The sequence below is a fragment of the Pipistrellus hanaki genome (genome assembly GCF_964339955.1).
Source record: "Pipistrellus hanaki genome assembly, chromosome: 8".
Lineage (NCBI taxonomy): Eukaryota > Metazoa > Chordata > Mammalia > Chiroptera > Vespertilionidae > Pipistrellus > Pipistrellus hanaki.
Genome location: NC_140510.1, coordinates 57,936,058 through 57,951,271, shown reverse-complemented (window position 1 = coordinate 57,951,271; position 15,214 = coordinate 57,936,058). Strand labels below are relative to the sequence as shown.

The window sequence follows — 15,214 nt, the reverse complement described above, 5'->3', positions numbered from 1 at the left end:
TTTTTGTATTCACATTCTTTAGCCATGTTTTTGAGTGCTCTTTGCCTTTTTAATAGCTAATTATTACAAGTTTCTTTAGTATTAGGAACATTAACACTTAGCTTTTTATGTATGTTGCAAACATTTTTTCCTGGGCTATTCTTCCTCTTTTCTCATACAGGATTTTCATTTTGGAGGAGTCAATCTGGTTAACCTTTCCTTTAATGGTTTCTGGATATCAATTTGTTTAAGTTCTTCCAAGCCTGGGATATATAAACAAACGTATTTTCCATACTGTGTCTTAATGTCTTTAATTCCTCCATGTAAATAGTTACTCTTTTTTTTTTTTTTTTTTTTTTTTTTTTTACAATGAGAACTTTACACAGAAGTATACAGATCTAACTTTATTATTTTTCTAAATGAATTGTCCATTGTCCTAACATAATTTAATAAAATATTCCACTCTTCATCTGTTGAATTGAAAGGCATCTTTATTATATTTTAAATTTCCATATTTATTTGCATCTGCTTTTGAACTCTCAGTTTTAGAGAGAAGAGAATGGTCTGTGAGGAATCCTGTGACAAGTGACTGAGCAGACTTTTAGGAATACGAGGGTCCATTGTTTGGTTTTGAATAGTTTTCTCTGTGCTGTGTTGGGACAGCTTCTACTTAGGGGCCCTCGATTTTCATAAAAGTTTTGCTACACAAAACAGCCTGGCCTTTGCATATTCCAGCACAATTATTTCCAATCATCACAATATTAACATTAACCATAAGATCAGGTTCTAAAAAAAAAAAAAAAAAAAAAAAAAATCAATTGGTTGCCTCCTGCACACCACACCCCTACTGGATTGAGCCCCAAACTGAGGCATGTGCCCTGACTGGGAATCGAAAGAGCAACTCTTCAGTGCACAGAATAATGCCCAACCAACTGATCCATGTGGGCTGGGGCAGGCATTCTAATTTTTAAAAATTGAGCTATAAGTCATATCATAACTTTCATCCTTTACAATGCAGTGGTCTTTGGTATATTCATGAACACAAGCATCCATCACCATTCTCTAATTCAGCAATTCTCAACCTGTGGGTTGGGACCCCTTTGGGGGTCAAACAACCCTTTCACAGGGGTCGCCTAAGATATCCTCATATCAGATATTTACATTACGATTCATAACAGTAGCAAAATTACAGTTATGAAGTAGCAACAAAAATAATTTTATGCTTGGGGGGATCACCACAACATGAGGAACTGTATTATATATTAGAGGGTCGCGGCAGTAGGAAGGTTGAGAACCACTGCTCTAATTTCAGAGCATTTTCCCCACTCTGAAATGAAATCCCATGCCCACTGGCAGTCACTCCCCCTGACAATCTCCAGATGCACTGCTCTTAGAAAGAACCTGCTGTGCTTGCCCTGAGGAGCGGACCTGCACTGTGCTCCCTTTGTGACCATCTGGGAGTCTTATTGTTGTTTAGATGGACCCAAACCAGAGTGTTGCCACCTTCTTGCCCTGATCACTCCCCTGAAGGATGCAATGAAACTCTGTTTCCTGTGGTTGCCATTCTGGCAGGTGTGAGGAAATAACCTCATTGTAGTTTAACTTGGCTGCAATGAATGTGCACCTTGGCTGCGTTCTTGGGCCCAGCCCTGTGCTTGCGTGATCCTTTCTATCCTCTTCCTCAGGCTTTTTCTCCCTTCCCTACCCTGGCACACTTCCTGAGCCAACAGGCATGGGTTAGGAGAGCACTTTGCGTGCCACTTCAGCTGTGCGTGACTAGCTGTGGGCGAGTCTGTTCTAGCCACCCTAGAAACCGCCTCTCCCTTGGACAGTCTGGTTCCCTCGCCCTCTGGGACCTCCCTCAGCAATGTGACAAATCTGGCAGGACAAACATGACCTTCTCCCTGGGTCTCGGTTGGAAAACCTGAAGATCAGGAGATGGGTCCCACCCCTGGCAGGTGGCAGAGCTGAAAGGAGACACAGGCTTTCCAACTCCTACTTTAGGCTCTCACTGCATGCTGTTTAGACTTATACTTCTCAGACTTTAATTTCCTAAAGGGAAGGGGCAGATTCCATGCTCATAGTGTCAATGACCAGCTTTTCTAAATAAATAAATAAATAAAATAAATAAAGCACATGGTTCTTTACATGTTCTATTTCTTGGGTGAATCCTCACAACTGAAAAAAACAAAACAAAAGAGAAATTGAAATGTGAGACTAAAACAAACAAGGCAAATCAAAAGCGAGTCCATTCATTCAGCAAACTTGGATCGAGTGCCTGTTGTATGCGGGCACTGTTTTGGACACTGGGCATAAAGTAAAGTTCTCTTGTTCTAGGTGGGGGAGACGCATATTAAATAAGTAACAGGTTAGGTGATGGCAGAAGGGATGAAGCTAAACGAGGGGGGAGATGGGACTTCAGAGTGATGGGCCTTGTGATAATGGGGTCATCAGAGAAGCTTTCTTTGAGATGGCACTGAGTGAATCTGGAATGAAGGGAAGGAGCAGCCATGTGGATTTGCAGGGAAGATTCAACACCTTGGTTTTTATCACTGTCTGGAACTGAGGTTAGCCAACTGCAGCCCTCAGGTCGAATCTAACCTGCTTCCTGTTCTTACGAACAGAAGTGATTGGAACACAGCCATGCCCATTTGTTTAGTGTTGCCTATGGTTGTTCTCCTGGTACAACAGCAGAACCCAGAAGACCAGGTGGCTCACAGCATCAGCACTCTGTACTATTTATGCCTTTTATTTTTAAAATATATTTTATTGAGTTTTTACAGAGAGGAAGAGAGAGGGATAGAAAGTCAGAAACATTGATCAGCTTCCTCTTGCACACCCCCCACTGGGGATGTGCCCGCAACCAAGGTACATGTCCCTGACCGGAATTGAACCTGGGACCTTTCAGTTTGCAGGCCGACGCTCCATCCACTGAGCCAAACCGGTTTTGGCTATTTATGCCTTTTAAAAAAAAGTAATTGCCCACCCCTGATATAGAACAGCGATTCTCAAAGGGTGTTCTGGAAACCTTGAGGATCCCGAGACCTTTCAGGGGTCTGCAAGGTCAAACTGTTTCCTTAATAGTACAAAGACTATTAAGTTTTAGTTTGCTTTTTCCACTCTCCTTTTCTCATGGTGGTGCTGGGGAGTTTTCACAAGACTTCACAATGTGCAAAAACCACAGCAGAGCAAGTGCACAAGCGGACAGGAGAGAGCCCCTCTCCTCCAGTCGGACATTAAAGGGACTTGCAACAAAGGTAAAATGACGTCACTCTTCTGACTATCTTTTCTCATTTGTTTGGAGAAATTTATGTTTATTTTCTCAGAAAAGATGTCAACTTGCAATGGGTTTAATCTTGTTATCTCAAATTAATGAGGACGTACTTTTTGAATGGGTCAGTTTTAATTTCTGAAACAGCTTATTTGAACACATGTTGCCCACATAAACAAACGTTTTGGAGATCTTCACGCACTGAGAGTAAAAAAGAAGTCCTGAGGCCAAAAGATTGAGAAAAGCTGATCTAGAAGTAGCCAATTCTATTTTTTTCTTCTGAAGCTGCATAAGTTACCCAAAAGTGTCCTTTCGGAGGCAGCCAGCCTCCGTTTCTCATTGGTAGAAGGACGGTCAGCCTGGGCTTTGTATTGCATGAGATGAAGGGTGAGTGTTAAGGTTGAATTGTGTTCCCCCAAAAAGTGTTATTGAAGTCCTAACGCCCAGTACCTTACAATGTGACCTTATTTGGAAATACAGTCTTTGCAGATGTAATTAGTTAAATTGAATGAGGTCATTAGGGTAGGCCTTAGTCCAACATGACCGGTGTCTTTATAGAAGGGGAAATTTGGACCCCGAGAGGGACACAGGGAGAACACTGTGTGGCTGTGAAGGCAGAGATGGGCTGATACTCTACAAACTCAGGAACAACAAAGATGGCCTGCACACCACCAGAAGCCGGAGCAAGGCTGGAACAGATCCCCCACCCAGGCCTCAGAAGAACCAGGAACCAGTCCTGCTGACACCTTGACCTCAGACCGCCAGGCTCCAGACTATGGGAATTAAGCTCTGTTTTTCAGACCACCACAGTGTGGTGTTTTGTTACAGTGGCCCAAGGAAATGAAGACAATGTGGAATTGTTTTAGAAGCTGAACATGTCCGGGACCCCTGTGCTGGAGCCACCTTCTTTCAACTGCTGGCTGGATGAGTCGCCTCCATCAAGTGCCCTGTCACCTGACACCTTCCAAGCATGTCATATTCCTACATTTTCTTTTCTTCATTTCTGCCTCCTCTTCTGTCCCCTTCACTCCTCCTATGGTTATTGTATTCACAGTGCAGGGTCATGAGATGTGTTAGGAGCACTTTTTGGCCCCTCACAGTGTCTGACCAGACCCAGAGGGAGCCCTTCCAAGGGAATTGCACTCAGCTCATTCTCACCACCCCTGGGGGGAGGGACTGATGCAACCCCCAGTTGGCAGGTGCAGCAATGCAGGGGAAGGGCGGTGAGGTTGCACAGCTTGGTAGGGGCAGGCTGGTTCCAGAATTCATGCTCTTAACTGCAAAGTGAGATGTGTGGTGCCAGAGCACATATGTTAGGATTAGATTCTATCTTCTGATATAACAAAACTCTCCAATAGCAGCGGTGGAGCAGGGCATGGTGGGAAGTTCAATTAGACTTCTCTGTGCCTTCCTTTTGGCCACTGCTGTGGTAGCCAGGATTTGGAGTGAGCAGCTCCATTGTGTTGTTCAAACCATGAATTTACATCTGTTCACGCTTCCTTTCCACTATGAGGAGAGTTGACAAGGAAGTAGAGCAGCATGGACAGTTACTCATCTGTGAACATGGTCATCCCTGATGCTGTGGAGTCCTGGAGGGAGGGTGGGGCTGCGGCGGGCCTCCTGGGGCCTGTCTAGGTTGTCCTCCAACCGGAGAGACAGGTTGGTGCAGACAAAAAGAACTAAACCCAGAAGCTCAGGCAAGAGCTAAGAAGCTTAGTTGGCTCAAGTTACCTGTGTGCTTAGAAATAGTTAAATATTAATTTAGGTTTTTGCATATTGAAGGGCAAAATTCAGAGCACAGAGCGATAGGGCAAGTAGTCAGTGTAGGGGAAATAGCCAGGCAGCGTAACCCTTTTACTCTTGCTGCTATCTGCACTCAATGAGGATGGCCTGCCTCCCCCGTGTGGTCCGGGGCGTTTCTGCAGGGGTTTTACTCTTAGGGCTTTGGGGTGCGGCTCTCGGTGACAAGCTGCTGGTGGTTCCCCAGGATGGAAGCCACTGGCTCAGTATGAAGGACATAGTTGAGGTGCTTAGTGATAGGGGCCATGACATCGTGGTGCTGGTGCCAGAAGTCAATTTGCTTCTGAAAGAGTCCAAACACTACACCAGGAAAATCTATGCGGTGCCCTACGACCAGGAAGAGCTACAGAGACGCTTCCGTACCTTTGGGAACCGGCACTTTGCTGAGAGGTCGCTCCTGGCCGCTCCCCTGGTGGAGTACAGGAATGTTATGGTCGTCGTTGACCTGTGCTTCATCAGCTGCCAGAGCCTCCTGAGGGACTCGGCCACCCTGACCTTCCTCCGGGAGAGCAAGTTCGACGTCCTGTTCACAGACCCGGCCATGCCCTGCGGGGTGATCCTGGCCGAGTACCTGGGCTTGCCCTCCGTGTACCTCTTCAGGGGCTTCCCGTGTGCCCTGGAGCATACGTTCAGCCGAAGCCCGAACCCTGTGTCCTACATCCCCAGGTGCTACACCCAGTTCTCACACCGGATGACTTTCTCCCAGCGGGTGGCCAACTTCCTCGTTAATCATTTGGAGAACCTTCTGTTTCACTGTCTGTATTCAAAGTATGAAGACCTCGCATCAGACCTCCTCAAGAGACAGGTGCACTTACCCACCTTATATCAGAAGGGCTCCATTTGGCTCTTGAGATATGACTTTGTGTTCGAGTATCCCAGACCAGTCCTGCCCAACATGGTCTTCATTGGAGGGACCAACTGTAAGAAGAAGGGGGTCCTGTCTCAGGTGGGTGGCTTTATTTCTTTGTGACTGCCCCGTTTATTCACTCTCTGCTTCCCTCACTGGTCTGGCTGCTCCTCTGACTCTCACCTGGAAGGACCACCTGAAAGAAGGAATGCCAGGCTAGGAGGACGGGGTGGAGGAGACCTGAGGCTGAGGGTTTGAATGAGTTAGCATTCATGCCTGGCAACAGCAGCAGTTATCTTCACCTGGGTAACCTGGGGACAGTCATGGAATGAGCCTTAGAATTTTCCAGGCCAAATCCTGCACTTACCTGTTGAAGAAACAGGTGAAGTCTTGACCAAGAGGACACAGCTAAGAGGGTAGTCCAGGTCAAAACCCATTCTCCCAACTCTATGTCATGCTTTTTCCCCTGGTCTCTAAACCAGGGGTTAGCAAACTATAGTCGGTGTACCAAATGGCTTCAGCCCACAGGCCTGTTGCTATATGGTTCAGAACTAAGAATGATTTTTATATTTTAAAAAGGATGTTAAAAACAATCAGAACTAACCAGGCCAGCAGGGGAGGGCAGTTGGGGGTGACTAGGCCTGCAGAGGAGGACAGTTAGGGGTGACTAGGCCGGCAGGGGAGAGCAGTTAGGGGCAGTCGGACCAGCAGGGGAGCAGTTAGGTGTCAATCAGGCTGGCAGGGGAGTGGTTAGGGGGTGATCAGGCTTTCCGGGAGAAGTGGTTAGGGGCAATTAGGCAGGTGAGTAGTTGGAAGCCAGCAGACCTGGATTGCGAGAGGGATATCCAACTGCCCATTTAGGCCCAATCCCATTAGGCAGTCAGATATCCCTTAAGGGGTCCCAGATTGAGAGGGTGCAGGCTGGACTGAGAGAAACCCTCCCTGATCCCTGCATGAATTTCATGCACCGGGCCTCTAGTTTCTAATAATTACACATACAAGTTGACACAGAATGCTCTCTGTGCTGACACATAGGGACTATCAACTGAGACACAGATGAAAGCCAAGCACAGGCAAAGCTTCAAGGCCCAAAAAGCACACTCACTACAGCCTGTTTTTTCAACATGACTAAATATAACTTTAAAAAAATATATATTTTATTGGTTTTTTTACAGAGAGGAAGGGAGAGGGATAGAGAGTTAGAAATATTAATGGAGAGAAAAACCAATCAGCTGCCTCCTGCACACTCTCTACTGGGTATGTGCCCACAACCAAGGTACATACCCTTGACCAGAATTGAACCTGGGACTCTTGAGTCTGCAGACCAAAGCTCTATCCACTGAGCCAAACCAGTTAGGGCTACAACTTTTTAATTTTATTTTTTCAAAAATATATGGTTAGTACCAACGTATAAAAATGATATTTTTCACTGAAACCAGTTTGGCTCAGTGGTAGAGCATCGGTCTGCAGACTGAAAGGTCCCAGGTTCGATTCTGGTCAAGGGCATGTACATTGGTTGTGGGCACATCCCCTGTAGGGGGTGTGGAAGAGGCAGCTGGTCGATGTTTCTAGCTCTCTATCTCTCTCCCTTCCTCTCTGTAAAATATCAATAAAATATGTTTTAAAAAATGATATTTTTCCTTCTTATAGCAAATGATTCTTTTTACACTTTGGCTTATTAACTTTTTAATTAAATTTTATTGACATACAAGGTTTCTATGTCATACCCTGTGCTTCCTGGAGCTTGTCCAATTATGTTCATCACCCTTGTAGCTACTGTTTACCATATTTACAGAGATATTGGCAGATATAAAAGAAGGTTGGTAAGGGTCTTTGGGGCTTTTTTGAGGCTTTCTTTCCTATGAAAAAACAATGCATTGAAAAAGAGAATTCTAGTCTGAAAGTTAGAGTGATCTGAAGCTTTTCAAAGGTGTAAATATTCAAATAACATTTTTAAAAAACCAAACTCACAAATTTTTATTTTCCAAAGCCCTCTTTCCTCATGTGCCAGAGGGAATCTACAAACAATTGCCTTAGGTCAGAGGTCAACACATAAGTTCTGATTGTTTTTAACTGCTCTCCCCTGCAGGCCTGGTCGTCCCTTACTGCCTCCTTTGCTGGCCCATCACCCTTAACTGCCCTCCCTTTCAGGCCTGGTCCCTCCCAACAGCCCTCCCCTGCCGGCCATCTTGTAGTGGCTATCTTGTGTCCACATGGAGATGACCATCTTGTGTATTGGAGTCATGGTCAATTTGTATATTACCTCTTTATTAGATAAGATAGATAGGATTAAGTTACAGTGATCAAAATCAGTTTCACTGGTCAAATAATTGAGCCATTTCAACACTATGAATAGGTGCACACTTTGAAATAATGAGAACGGGAGTCACGTAGACATGGCGGGGCACAGCGTTGTGAAGGGACTAAATGCCACTGAATTGTTCACATTAACATAATTTGTTTTGTTGTATGGCCTCATCCAAGATATATTTTTAAAAAGAAGATACATCAGATGCCTGATTTATAGCTATATAAAACAACAGCAACAACAACACCTCGACACTCTTTAGTAGGAAAATATGATCAGGCAATACATAAACAACACAAGTGGCCAATAAAAGTTTGAAAAGCCATTTAACTTCAGAAGTAATCTGAGAACTTCAAATTAATAAACGATGAAATCCGATTTCACATATCAAGTTACCTGTTGTATAGGTAACTATTGGCCTGATTTCAAACACATACTCATATTTCTTTCAAATATGTGCGAAGCCTTTTGGGAACCAGTGCTTGGCGAACATTCCTTGCATAACACTGAGTCACAATCTGGGAACGGGTACCTGTCCTCACGGCACCCTTTGCACTCCCAGCCTTGCCTGTGTGGGAGAGCACGAGATCTCTTCCCACTTATGCCCTGGTTAGTGTGACTCTGACCACAGTCCCACCAGCCTCCTCTGCCCAAGGAGGGACTCAGCCACCTCCAAGGCCCTGGGCATTTTTGCCCAAGATGTCTCGGAGAAGTCCCTGAATCACCCAGCAGGTGGTTCCCACTGGGAGCCCCTCAGAGGCGAGGCCCTGGGCAGCCCTGGATGTTCTGAAGCCCCTTATGCCATCCAGGGCCTCCTCACCAGCCCCTTGCATCTTATCATCTGGCCCATAAGCAGTTCTACTTGTGCCACATTCTCTCAGGTGCCTTCCCTCTGCCTCCAGGAGCTCCAGGCCAGGCCAGATCCTGGGACACTCAATATTTGGCTGAAACTTTTCTGTGAAGTGATAAAAGCAATGTGGTTTTCTTGCAACATTCTTTGGGAAGCATCTCCCCAGAAAACTATATCCAAATGACTCAGTACTAGCTCTTTTGTTCCCAAGTTTTCTCCTCTTGTGTTCTGGAATCATCTAGGTCAGGGGTAATGTAATTAACTCACCGCTAATGTTTTGGCAGAGCCAGGCCGAACGTTTCTTAGGCCTTATACAACCTGCAATTGGAAGTTCTCCCCCTAATCTAAATAATGGTTCTCAAATGGGGGCGAATTTGACCCTTTCTGGATAATGTCTGGAGACATTTTTGGTGTCACAATTAGGGGGTGACCCTGTCAACTAACTAGTAGGTAAAATCCAGGGATGCTGTTAAAAATCCTACAAAGCACAAGAAATACCCACCCACTTATTCCCGACAAAGAATTACCTGGCCAAAATGTCAATAGTGCTGAAATTGAGCAATGCTGGTCTGAACAAATTCCAAGTGAGTATCAGTCACTTCTATCCAGCAGGGTCCAGGCTGGGTTGGGAGGGGGCAGCAAGCATCCTTTGCCCATCCCTGAGCTATCCTCTGCCCCCTACAGGGGTCTCTGCAAGCAATAAACACTCAGGCTGCAACTTCAACATTTATTGGTTGATCTGAGGATTGAATTCTAAGCAAGTAAGGGGAACCAAACACTAAAATGCTGAGTCATTCTTAACAGGCACTTTTAAAAAATACATGACTTAGGCCATTGTCTGAAATTCCTATAACGGTTTGCTTCTCTTTCCAATCAATGTGTTTACCTTTATGACTGGTTATCTTGGAGATGAACAGACCTGTGGAACATTTTGATAGCACTATTTCTGTCACTGAGTAATTATCCATAGAGTGGCTAAATGTTAGAGTGAGTCAAGGTTTAAAAACTAATATTCAACATGAGTCTCTGAAAAGCTAGAAACTTGGTTGGATAATAATTTAGATAATTTGAGAAGAATGTAATTAAGTAGATTATTTTATACTACTTGCCGGGTGTACAAGATTCATGCATGGGGCGGGGAAGGGGCGGGGGGAGTGTCCATCAGCCTGGCCTGCATCTTCTCCAATCTGGGACCCCTTGAAGGATGTCCTACTGCTGGTTTACAAGAATTGGGCCTAAACCAGCAGTTGGACATCCCTCTCGCAATCCAGGACTGCTGGCTCCTAGCCGCTCAACTGCCTGCCTGCCTGATTGTCCCTAACCACTCTGCCTGCCAGCCTGCTCATCCCCAACTGTCCCCTGCCGCTGGCCTGCTTGCCGCGCCCCCGCCCCCCCCCCCCCCCCGCCAGCGTGATCATCCCCAACTTCCCCCCGTGCCAGTTTGCTCACCCCAACTGCCCCCTACCACCCCCCCCCCGCTGGCCTGCTTGCCCCCAACTGCCCCCCCTGCTGACCTGCTCACCCCCACTTTTCCACTCCAAACTGCGCCCCCCTGTCCTGATCACCCCCAACTGACACCCACTGATGGCCTGCTTGCCCCCAACTTGCCGACCTGCTGGTCTGCTCACCCCCAACTGCTTCTTCCCACCCCTGCTGGCCTGATCACCCCCAACTGCCATCCCATTCTGGCCTGAACACCTACAACTGCCCTCTCCTCTTGGTCTCTAACCACCTCTACCTTGGCCCCACAACCATGGCTTTGTCCAAGAGAATGCCCAGAAGGTCTCCTAGTGTAATTAGCATATTACCCTTTTATTAGTATAGATAGAGGCCTGGTGCAGAGGTGGGGATTGGCTGGTTTGCCCTGAAGGGTGGCCCGGATCAGGGTGGGGATTCCCTTGGGGAATGGGGCAGCCTGGGTGAGGGGTCTGTGGTGGTTTTCAGGCTGGCCACACCCCCTTTAGAGTAGCCATGCCCCTATGGGGTGAAGGTCCCTTCTGGGGTGCCTAGCCAGCCTGGGTAAGGGGCTGATTACTGTTTACAAGATGACCATACCTCCCAGTAGGGACTCTTACTCCATGGGGATGTGGCCAGCCTGGGTGAAGGGCTGAGGGCCATTTTCAGGCTGGACACACCCCCTTCAGGGTGGGGGTCCCCACTGCTGTGCCTGGCCAGTCTGGGTGAGGGGCTGATGGCTGTTTGCATGCTGGCCACATCCTCCAGCAATCCAGGCTCCCAGCCACTCCTTGAGCGGAGGCCAGGGAGGGCTGGAATCTTGGCTTCCTCCATTGCCAGGGGCAACCAAAGCCTCCTGCTCCCTTCAGCTTTGTGGCAGCCACTATCTTTGTTGGGTTGATTTGCATACTTGCTCCTGATTGGCTGGTGGGCATAGCAGAGGGATGGTCAATTTGCATGCTTCTCTTTTATTATACTTTAAAACCATACAATGCATTTAAAGTTTACAATTCAATGATTTTTAATATATTCACAGAGCTGTGCAATCATCACCACAATCAGTTTTAGAACATTTTCAATCATTCACAAAAAAACACACCTGTAATTATCAGTTACTCCCCATTTTCTCCTCTCCCCAGCCTCTGGCAACTACTAAGCAACTTTCTGTCTCCATGTATTTGCCTATTCTGATCATTTAAAACAAAATGAATCATACAATAATGTGATTGACTTTTTACACTTAGCATAATGTTTTCCATAAGGGTGATTCATATTATAACATTTTTATTGTTGATTGATATTTTGTTCCATTAGCATAATAACTTTATGTAGCTACTCATCAGTTGATGAACATTTTAGTTATTTCCAGTCCCCAGTGCCCCTGCAGCTTTGATTCAGGTCCTCGCCTCTCACAAACAAGCTTCCAGTAGGACTTCCTGGTTCTAGGCTGACCCCTCTAAACCATTCCCTACTTCTTCACAAGAGGAACATTTTAAGAATACTAAGCCAAACATACCACACCATCCTAGGTAGTTTTCCCAGTCTTTAGGAGAAAGCTCAGGTCTGTGGAATTGAGACCCCCTCAAAAAACAAAAACAAAAACAAAACAAAAAAAATCAATTTGAAGTTCTAAGCCCCAGCATCTCAGAATGTGAGTTTCACCCAGCTGGTGAGGCTCAGTGGTTGAGCATTGACTTATGAACCAGGAGGTCATGGTTTGATTCCCTGTCAGGGCATATGCCTGGGTTGTGGGTTTGATACCTAGTGTAGGGTGTGCAGGAGGTAGCTGGCCAATTATTCTCTTTCATCATTGATGTTTCTATCTCTCTCCCCCTCTCCCTTCCTCTCTGGAATCAATAAAAATATATATAATAAAAATGAAAAAAGAATGTGAGCTTCTTTGGAAACATCTTGGCAGAGGTCATCAAGTTAACATGAGATCATTAAGGTGGCCCCTGATCTAATATTACTGGTGTCTTCATAAAAAGGGAAATTTGGCCAAAACTGGTTTGGCTCAATGGATAGAGCATCGGCTTGGGGACTGAAAGGTCCCGGGTTCGATTCTGGTCAAGGGCATGTACCTTGGTTGCTGGCATATCCCCAGTAGGGGGTGTGCAAGAGGCAGCTGATCGATGACTCTCTCTCATCGATGTTTCTAACTCTCTATCTCTCTCCTTTCCTCTCTGTACAAAATCAATAAAATATATATATAAAAAAGGGGAAATTTGAATACAGACATATACACAAGGAAGACAGTGTACAGGGAGAAGATGGACATGTGATTGGAGTGATACATCTGTAAGCCAAGGAAGACCAAGGATTGCAGGCAAACCCCAGGATCTGGGAGAGGCAAAGAAAGATCCTCCCTAGAGCTTTCAGAGGGATCATGGCTCTGATTTGGTTCTGTCCTCCAGAGTGAGACAATAAGATAATACATTTCTCTTGTTCTAAGTTCCCCAGTTTGGGCTCTTTGTGTCAGCGGTCCCAGGAAAGGAATGCACCCCTATTTTCTTCCGTCTCCTTCCTGCTCTTGCACACTCTATAAGTTTTCTGGGTCATTTAGTTCTCTTACTGCTCAGAATGCTTCCTGCCATTCCCATGCTTCTGTGCAAGAGTAGGTGGGAAACACCAAAGCATTTGAGAATGAGTTTTAGGGGCATGATGTAGCATCAACTGTGACTTCCCATCATGCAAAGAGCCATTAAAATGGGTATTGGGAAAGGGAGTCTCACTTGTGCAGTCTTTTAGCCCCATTCACCTCATAAGATCAAGAGACAGAGAAACATTGATCAGACCATCAAACCCCAGAGGGAAGGCTGGGAAGGATGGGAGAAGGGGGAGAGATCAATTAAAGGACTTGTATGCATACATATAAGCATAACCAATGGACACAGACACTAGGGGGGGCGAGGGCACGAGCGGGGGGGGTGGGGTTGGGGGGCAATGGGGTGATAAGGACACATATGTAATACCTTAATTAACAAAGAATAATAATAATAAAAGAATGGGCCTGGGCTTGCAAGTCTTTCCCATCACAAGCCTGTGTAGCCTTATCACCTTGTGTGGGAGTGTCTTTCTGTTTCAGGCTCCAAGAATGCTTTTCTGTCTTTTTTTTTTTTTTTTTTTAACATATGGGTCCATGGCACTTGGCCAACCCACTGTTATATTTGTACTCCAAGGGGCGGGGACAGGGTCTTTCTCATGCTGCACAGTAGAAATGCATGTGGGTGAACTGCTCTGTGTCTGCTGTCATAGGGACGTGCTGGCCATGGGGGGGTCACTATTGGGATTGATTCACTGTCTCCTCCCCATGTAAGTAAAGCATGTTGGGTGACTACGGTGTGTTCTTGGCAACTCCAATAGCAAGATGCAATGGGCAAAGGTGTCGGGCCTTCTGTCACTGATGGCTGGCATAGTGATGGTCTTCACTATCCTCCGGAAGCTGGAGTCCCCTGTTGGGGTTGGTATCTGGAACCCTCTAATCTGCTTTGACAGTTTGGAGCTATGAGCAGGGTCACCAAGGAAACATACCATGGCATGGAGGATAGGTGTAGGCTTCTCAGCCCTAAGGTCCCAGGGTGGTGCTTGCTCCATTAGCATAATAACTGACTGAGATGCTGGCCACCTTCTGGCCACATGTAGACAAATGAGTTGTAGATAATCTCCTTATTGACAGGGAGCAAGCGCCACCCTGAGGCTTTAGGTGTAATAGATAAGGATAGACATACCAGAAGTGGCTGCTAAGAGCAAAGAAACTCTACCCAGGCCTTGTTATCTGTTGTCCCCTTCTCTTTCTGCTTCTTTTTGTTTTCTCTTTAGTGCCTTTAGACAGATGTAAAAAGTTTTTGTGTTTGTTTTTTTTTTTTGGTAATAATTTATAATCATTACCTATGAGAGCATAGGTCTGATAGGAACTACTCCTGTATTACCAGAAGACAAAAATGCTTCTAGATGAATTAAATTTGTTTTTTCTCCTGTTAAAAATCCCAATGAGATTTTGTTTGGCATTGCATTAAATCTATAGCTTAATTTGGGATAAAATCAAGCGTGTTACATTGTCAAGTCTTTCCTTCAGGACACCCCATGACTCTTCATTTATTTGATCTAGATTTATTTATATCTCCAATTGGAGCAGAGAAAACACCACCACTATGACCAATTCCTTAGGTCCGTGGTCAGCAAACTGCAGCTCGGGAGCCACATGCAGCTCTTTGGTCCTTTGAGTGTGGCTCTTCCAAATTACCACGGCCTGGGCGAGTCTATTTTAAAGAAGTGGCATTAGAAGAAGTTTAAGTTTAAAAAATTTGGCTCTCAAAAGAAATTTCAATCATTGTACTGTTGATATTTGGCTCTGTTGACTAATGAGTTTGCCAACCACTGCCCTAGGTAAACCAATCTTCTTACTTGGCTTATAATATCTTGGCATGTGGGGTTATAACCACAAAACAGATGATCACAATGATGAAGGCTAGAGAGGTGGCCCTGGTGTATATTCTCTCCTACATGTCCAGTGCAGTTACAGTTGTATAAGGAACAGGGACTACAAGTTATTAACAGAATGAAGATGAGTCAACTCTGGAACTTGCTGCTTCTGCCATTGATATGGTAGTGGCAAGAATCCTTAATGGTAGCTTCTCTTGTTAGTGATAATAACAGCAGCTGCAGCACCAATAACAAACTTGAAGTTGTACCTTCCCAGCCATT

General features: G+C 45.6%; 1 protein-coding gene across 1 annotated transcript in view; it reads left to right on the top strand.

The window, feature by feature from the left end:
- Nucleotides 1-4,935: 4,935 nt before the first annotated feature.
- Nucleotides 4,936-15,214, top strand: part of LOC311626436 (UDP-glucuronosyltransferase 1A6-like) — a gene marked incomplete at its 5' end in the record, with an annotated part of 35,582 nt that continues 25,303 nt past the window's right edge. Inside the window, one exon of the mRNA XM_084891829.1 lies at nucleotides 4,936-5,996. Coding sequence (XP_084747955.1) covers nucleotides 5,130-5,996 — 867 coding nt within the window. The remainder of the gene's footprint in view (nucleotides 5,997-15,214) is intronic.